The sequence below is a fragment of the Ornithodoros turicata genome, chromosome 2, assembly GCF_037126465.1.
Source record: "Ornithodoros turicata isolate Travis chromosome 2, ASM3712646v1, whole genome shotgun sequence".
Taxonomy (NCBI): domain Eukaryota; kingdom Metazoa; phylum Arthropoda; class Arachnida; order Ixodida; family Argasidae; genus Ornithodoros; species Ornithodoros turicata.
In genome coordinates this window covers 71170896-71178530 of record NC_088202.1, presented here as the reverse complement: position 1 = coordinate 71178530, position 7635 = coordinate 71170896, and the positions used below count along the sequence as shown (strand labels likewise).

The 7635-nt window shown below is 44.4% G+C and overlaps 1 protein-coding gene across 1 annotated transcript; it reads left to right on the top strand.

Annotated features, from left to right (window-relative positions):
* The first annotated feature begins 6500 nt into the window (after window positions 1–6500).
* On the top strand, window positions 6501–6989 carry LOC135384761 (uncharacterized). Its single transcript, XM_064613948.1, has one exon. It carries the CDS (start codon window positions 6501–6503, stop codon window positions 6987–6989), a length of 489 nt encoding a protein of 162 aa, XP_064470018.1.
* The last annotated feature ends 646 nt before the right edge of the window (window positions 6990–7635 follow it).

The window sequence follows — 7635 nt, the reverse complement described above, 5'->3', positions numbered from 1 at the left end:
TTTTTGTTAAAAGATCACAAGGTTAACATGCCTCTAAGAATTGTGGTAAATGAGAACCACACTTGGCAAAAAGCTGTCTTCTTACATTATAACTGTCTCTCCTCAATTGGGATGACGCCGAAATAAATCATGTAAAATAAAACGTTCAAAAATAAATCTCTTAAATATCAAATTTGCAAAATAAACTCTTCAATATAAATCATCAGAAAATCTACGCCGTCGAAATAAACTCCGAAAAATACACTTTGAAGAATAAACGCTTCGAAATAAATCTTTTAGCATTCATCGTCCCTGATTGGTGGACAGCCGACGGCTCTACGTCCGCCGCGGAAAATAGTACCCTCCTCGCGCTTGAGGCTAGCCAGGGCTATAACTGTGAAAGAGGATTTCGGTACACCGGAAGTAGGTTGTCTGTGTGCCTGTGATCCGTGACCAGTTTTGCCAACTTAGTAGGGGGGGGGGCTGATATCATTCGTAATGACGGATGCCCGGGAGCGTATTATTCGGTGAATTTCTGTTTTAGCTGTGCAAGTAACGCACGACATCGGTGTAATATAGTCTAATATAGAGCCGACTATCAGGAGAGTTTGGCCATTCTTTGGTATGTTTTCTGATTTTGCGTTTCTCTTTTTCGTGTGCGTGCGCGCTTTCTTGGCCTTTCTCTTACCAGTGCGAATGACCGTCGCCGCGCAATCCATCCACAGCGCTTAGCTGGCTCAAGGATCAAGAGCATACCTGGGTAAATTACTTCTAAAATGTAATTAAATTACATTACTCCAGTTAGAAGTTAATCAAATTACATTACTCATTACTGCAATCGAAACGTAATAAAATTACATTACAATTACTACGAAAAAGTAATGACATTACAATGTCATTACTTTGCCATTATTGGCATACATGTTCCCGAGTTTGTGGAAGGCACAAGGGACACACAAGTTGACGAAACTTGCCTTTCCCCGAAATTTGAGGAAAAAAATGTATGCTTACAATGTATCAACAGCTAGCTTGTACTCTTCCCATACGGAGCGTTACCTTCCTAAGCCTAACCATGATTTATTTTAACAGCGTTTATTTTGAGGACGTGTATTTTTAAACGGTTTATTTCCGAAAATGGATTTCGAAGGGTGGAATTTTAAGCGTGGATTTTTTAATGTTTTATTTTTAAAAATTTATTTCGGCGTACAGCCCCTCAATTTACGAACCTAGCCCACTTGTCTTGAAAAATTCTGAGAGTCTTCTTCAGGCCCTGGCATCTTTTCACGAAAAAAAAAATGTCTCGCACTGTCTCTGGATATTAGATATTTATTATTCACTCCAAGCGGATTCTCTATTAAGCCGTGTAAGAGATTTTTTAGAGTGTAACCTGGGGGCTTAATCGTTTCACACGTTCAACTTAACGGCACGAGACAGCTGAACGAGCCGTTCAGGCTAACGAAACGAGCAACTTTATTGACGCTTTGTTGTGGCGCAATCTGTGCTCCTCGTGATGCTTCTTCTTTGTGGGTATTGTGCACGTTGCCAGCGCTCACGTGTTGTGATGTCACCGCCCTGAGCGAAGAGCAGGCTGGCGGCGAGGCTTCATTCTCTCCGACCATTAGGACTGTTTCATTTGTTCCGATAGCTCGCATTCCCGTGCTCTCATACATGCTGGTTGCGTTCCGATGTTCGTTCCCATGCTCGTTCATCATCTTCTTTTTCTTCCCGTCTCAATATATGGCTCGCTAGTCGTGTGAAAATAATGAACAAACAAGTACGTCACTCTAAGGAAATCGTCGAGCAATACGCAAAAAATTGTAAATCATTTTCCTGCCCTGACGATGGTGTCGGGTGAGAATGGTGATACGAGAACTAGTGTGTGCTGAGTTCTAGGGCACGTGGGAGTCAGAGACCAGAAAGGGAAGACGTAGTGGTACCAGAAGTACCAAAAGAAGAAAGAGGAGGAAGCTGCCCATTCTCCTCAACGTGTACACTTATTTCATTAACTTTATGTACATTTTTCCTTCAAGCATGGAAGTACAACACGCAGCCTTACTGTCGGGCTTCATAAACTGTGTGCATTTCTTCCCGGACAGAAAAACTTTACAAAATCTGTCTGGTCCGGTTGGAAGGCATCCTGACGCCTAAAATAAAATAAATTCGCAGTGCAACGTTCTTCTAGTGGGCTTGAACAGAACGTTAGTGAACTGTTTTAATTGTGTGTTAGCACCGCGAAGCAAGATAATGTTATGGAACTATTCAAGACGATCGACCTCAGGAAATTCACAGAATCCTTTGCTCTTCGCGTTCATTCCTACATCAACACTATGTCCGCAATGTATACTATTAAAGAGAACAATTCGAACACTACTATATGCATCCATTTCGCCTTTGTTGTGCATCACAACACCCGTAACTATCAAGACTGAGTGAAGTACACGATCGCAAGTCCTCACAAACGGTGCGGGGAGCGTTCCTTGGCGGACGGAAGAACTGTACAAAATCTCTCTAGTCCAGTTGAAAGGCATCCTGACGCCATCACGTCCATGGGGCACAGTTAGCCGCTTGTGTGATCGCCCAAGCGAAGAATCCCTCCGCCATCTTTCTTGGGCAGCTTCAACGTCAGCGAGTCCTTAGGGATAACGAAACGAAGAAACTTATCGACGCTCTCATGTGGCACAATCTCTGCTCCTCGTTTAGCTTCTTCGTTGAGGCTATCATGCTCGTAACGAGCCCTTACGTGTTGTGATGTCACCGCCCTGAACGAATTACAGCTGCCAACGAGGCTGCAATCTTTTTGACCAATGAGGTTGTTTAATTTTGTTTGGATTGCTTGCATGGTCTGTCTATGGCTTGTCTATGGCTTGTCGTTGTCACTTCTTCGTCTTCTTTCTCGTCTTCATCTCCATCTTCTCGAGAATATCTCACAGCCCTCATGTAACCACTGGTGTAAATACGATGAAAGGGGAAGCATGTCATTTTGTACACAGTCGTGGAGCAATACATGTTCGTTTCTGCAGAAATTCCGTTTCTGCAAATCTCCAAATGAAGATGTTTCTCATTCTAACGAGCGGGCAAACGATCTAATTCGATCGTAACTGGACCGAGAGATTACGCCCCTGTCACTTTAACGAAAAGAGCGCGTCATACACCACGTGCTCGAGCTCCCGAGTGCCTCGCGCTTCGTTAGATCATGAACCATGTAGTCGATGAAGCCTGTGAGCACGTGAAGACATTCGTTACGCAGACGTCGTCGTTACGCGAGCAAGAGATTATGCCTTTGTCCCGTTAACGAAAAAAGCGCGTCACGTGAAACGTGTCACGTGTTCATGTTAACTCCGCCACTCGTTGGCTCGCGAACGATGGAAGTTATTAAGCCCCCTGGTGCGCTTCCAATTGAAAGCGGGTAATTCTGTCTCAGATGTTCTTCGAATTCTAGAATTCTATCTTAAATCAACTGCTATAAGTATTGATGGAGATTTGTTTATTCAAAAGACTGGCATCTGTATTGCTTCTGCCATTGCACCGGTTTTGTCAGAAATTTATCTGCGTACTGTTGATTCTGCTGTCAGTTCTTTTATTTCAACTGTTTCCACCGCCTCTCCTCTCGTAGAAGATTTGTCGATGATTTATTGTTGTTGTCAAACGAAGTGTGTATCATTTATCACTGTGAACGTGTTATCAGGTCTGCCGCTCCCGGACTGGATTTTACTGTCGAACACCCCATGAATGGCGAGCTACAATTTTTGGATGTCCGACTTTTGTTCAGCCCTTACATTTCCTGGAACTGTGGCAAATTAGATCCTAAACCTATCTTGCCTGCTACTAGCTGCCATTCAAAAACAAGTTTGGGGTGATCACGGGCCTACTGTCAAATGCTCTGAAAAATTATTGTGTTCACCAGTTGCGTTCTTCTCTGTGCCACCTCGGTTGAGGGACGCGGGGTACTCCCAATGCATGATTTGTCATGGCCTGATGTCGCTTGAAAACAAGCTTATTTCCGGCCCCCTAAGAGAAAAGAGTGTTACTGGTCATCGTGCCGTAATTCCTTATTTTCATAAAATATCTCATAACCTGATTTTTGTTGCTAAGAAATTTGATGCGAACCTTACATGTATGTAGAAATGACTTCGATTAGACTCGTTGACCCCCTTTGAAAAAGTTGAACCTCCGTGAAAAATTCACAGAACTGTGTATGTGAACTGTCGTTCTAATATAATCTATCAGACACCTCTGGAATGTGGTTTCTGCTATATGGGCCAAAGTAAACGTTGCCTAAATGATCGCTTGCGGGAGCATGCTCTCAAAGTAAAAAATGACGATTGTTCTTCCGAATTGGTAAAACACCTACAAGGTTGTAGATGTTGTGCGCCCGGGATGACGCCGAAATAAATCAAGTAAAATAAAACGTTCAAAAATAAACCTCTTAAATATCAAATTTGCAAAATAAACTCTTCAATATAAATCATGAGAAAATCCACGCCGTCGAAAAAAACTCCGAAAAATAAACTTTGAAGAATAAACGCTTCGAAGTAAATCTTCTAGCATCCATCGTCCCTGATTGGTGGACAGCCGACAGGCTCTACGTCCGCCGCGGAAAATAGTACCCTCCTCGCGCTTGGGGCTAGCCAGTGCTATAACTGTGAAAGAGGATATCGGTACACCGGAAGTAGGTTGTCTGTCTGTATGTGATCCGTGACCAGTTTTGCCAACGTAGTAGGGGGGGGGGGGGGGGCTGATGTCATTCGGAATGACGGATGCCCGGGAGCGTATTATTCGATGAAGCTCTGTTTTAGCAGTGCAAGTAACGCATCGGTCTAATATAGTCTAATATAGAGCCCACCATCAGGAGAGTTTGGCCATTCTTTGGTATGTTTTCTGATTTTGCGTTTCTCTTTTCCGTGTGCGTGCGCGCTTTCTTGGCCTTTCTTTTACCAGTGCGAATGACCGTCGCCGCCCAATCCGTCCACAGCGCTCAGCTGGCTCAAGGATCAAGAGCATACCTGGGTAAATTACTTCTAAAATGTAATTAAATTGCATTACTCCAGTTCAAATTAAATTAAATTACATTACTCATTACTGCAATTGAAACGTAATAAAATTACATTACAATTACTACGAAAAGTAATGACATTACCATGTCATTACTTTCCCATTATTGGCATACATGTTCCCGAGTTTGTGGAAGGCACAAGGGACACACAAGTTGACGAAGCTTGCCTTTCCCGGAAATTTGAGGAAAAAAATGTACGCTTACAATATATCAATATCTGTCTCTTCTACATGTCATGCTAGTGTGGCACGTATGACGTTTCATTCCACAATGTAGAGACGAAGAAGACACAGTGTATCACCACAACAGGAAGATTGTCAGGAGGATGGGGCCCGCAAACAATGGTTCTGCAGGGCTACAAACCGTTGACCTAACAACCTTTGTTTGTGGGTGCCCTGCCTAAGGCAACTGGCTCGTCGAAGGGAATTGACGTTTCACGTGCCGATCGAGTGCGTCATCGTTCATAGTGCCGTTGGAATTCTTTTCACTCGCCAGTCCCCCAACTCTCTTTCTGCCAAGTGCCAACACAGAACACACACTCGATTCTTTTGTAAAAAGTAATCAGTAATGTCATTAAAATTACAGCCCAAATGTAATTAAATTACATTACAAATTACCTAATATCAAAAGTAATGCATTACATTACAAATTACCAGAAAAAGTAATTTATTACTGTAATTTCATTACAGTAATGCTATTACTACGCAGGTATGATCAAGTGTGCGTGTCCTGTATTCATACGCACATCGTCGTCATCACTTTTAAGCTGGATATTTCGAAATCCTAAGTTGTTATGTAATTGATAACAATACAAACATGAATAAGAAACATCATAATAGCATGTTTCGCCGAAAAGAACATCGTGTGGCCCATACGGCTATCACTACTTTGATACGGAGCGTTATCTTCCTAAGCCTAGCCATGATTTATTTTAACAGCGTTTATTTTGAGGACGTGTATTTTTAAACGGTTTATTTCCGAAAATGGATTTCGAAGGGTGGAATTTTAAGCGTGGATTTTTTAATGTTTTATTTTAAAAGATTTATTTCGGCGTACAACCGTGCGCCCAGATATGGCACGAACCTTTGTAGTGTCCAGTTTAAGTGACCTTAAAAAAGTCTTACGAAGGAAACGCTGTCCATTATCTCATTTGGGAACTGTCAGCAAGCCTTCCCTGACCTTCCCGTTGGTTTTGGGGATGTTCTTAGGTCCTCCTCACACTTCAGTCTCACCCACTTCAACTCTTTATATTGTCGTGAAGATAATGAAGACGATGCCCTGATCGTGCTCGCATCTGAATGATCGCGCGTGCCTGCTTCTTCTTGCTGGTCAGAATAAACCTCTCGGTTGTCCCGCTGAGTTACTCCCTCTTAATCCCCGACATAACTGGTGGAGGTGCGGACCTGTTCCCATCTCCGACGCTTTACGTTCCTTCCTGGAGCTTCGGAGCGGACGAAAGACCACCCCGATGCTGTCGTCCTCCGGGGACGAAGGTGCCCCTCCCGACCGCTCGGCTTCCCTTCCTACAACTCTCTTAGATACCCTGCTGCCTTGTCCTCCCGAGGCCGTTCCGCCTCTACTGGTGGCCGACGCCGTCACTAACGCTGAAGAAGCTCGTCAGTTGGATCGCCTACGCACATTCGCTTCGCAAGACGAAGACCGCTCCCGGTATGACGCCCGCCACCGCGCTGTGGAATACAGCGTCGGAGATGAAGTTCTCCTGTGGACACCAACACGTCTGCCTGGCCGTTCCACGAAACTCTTGAAGCGCTACGTTGGCCCGTATCGCGTGACTAGGCAGCTCTCCCCTCTCAACTACGAGGTCACACCCCTTCTACCGCCGCCTGACCGCCGCTCACGTGGAACAGAAGTTGTTCACGTGTTGCGTATGAAGCCTTTCGTCCGGCCGGCCGAACCCCCAGCCCAGCCTTCCGAAGAAGGGGGGGTAATGTCGTGAAGATAATGAAGACGATGCCCTGATCGTGCTCGCATCTGAATGATCGCGCGTGCCTGCTTCTTCTTGCTGGTCAGAATAAACCTCTCGGTTGTCCCGCTGAGTTGCTCCCTCTTAATCCCCGACAATATGTTTGTGTAGTTGAGTAAACTTTTCAGCTGTGTTTGAGACCTTCTCTGTGTTATCGTTTTTTGTCCCCCAGTCTCGGGTTTTTAAGTTATGGATCTTAGTTCGCAACTTCACAAAGACAAATTAAGTTGTTTTTCACCCACCACAGAAGAAACTTCAAGGGGTGTGTGTAGGTGCTTAAATTGAAAAAAAAAAAGAACTAATTTGTATGGGCACCGTGTGCTAGAGTTTTCTGTCGACGGCAGCGGCCCCTCGAGGGGAAACGCGGCGTAATGCCCTGGTACCAGCCAGCAGCGTCTAGCAGTGGTATGCTTTAGTGTGCTAGTTTCGCCGTTAGAAGAGGGCGATTAATTTGAAGCTGCTTGCATAGAAAGTCAAAGGAGAAGATAAAATTGAAAATAATTCTATGTTGTAATCTGCCACGACGACCAAGTTAGTGTGAAAGAGAGACAACATGCCGTAAAGTTTTCGTCCTTCTCGCTGTATCGTCCCGCCGGTCACGTATTTGAGAGAGCGCTTT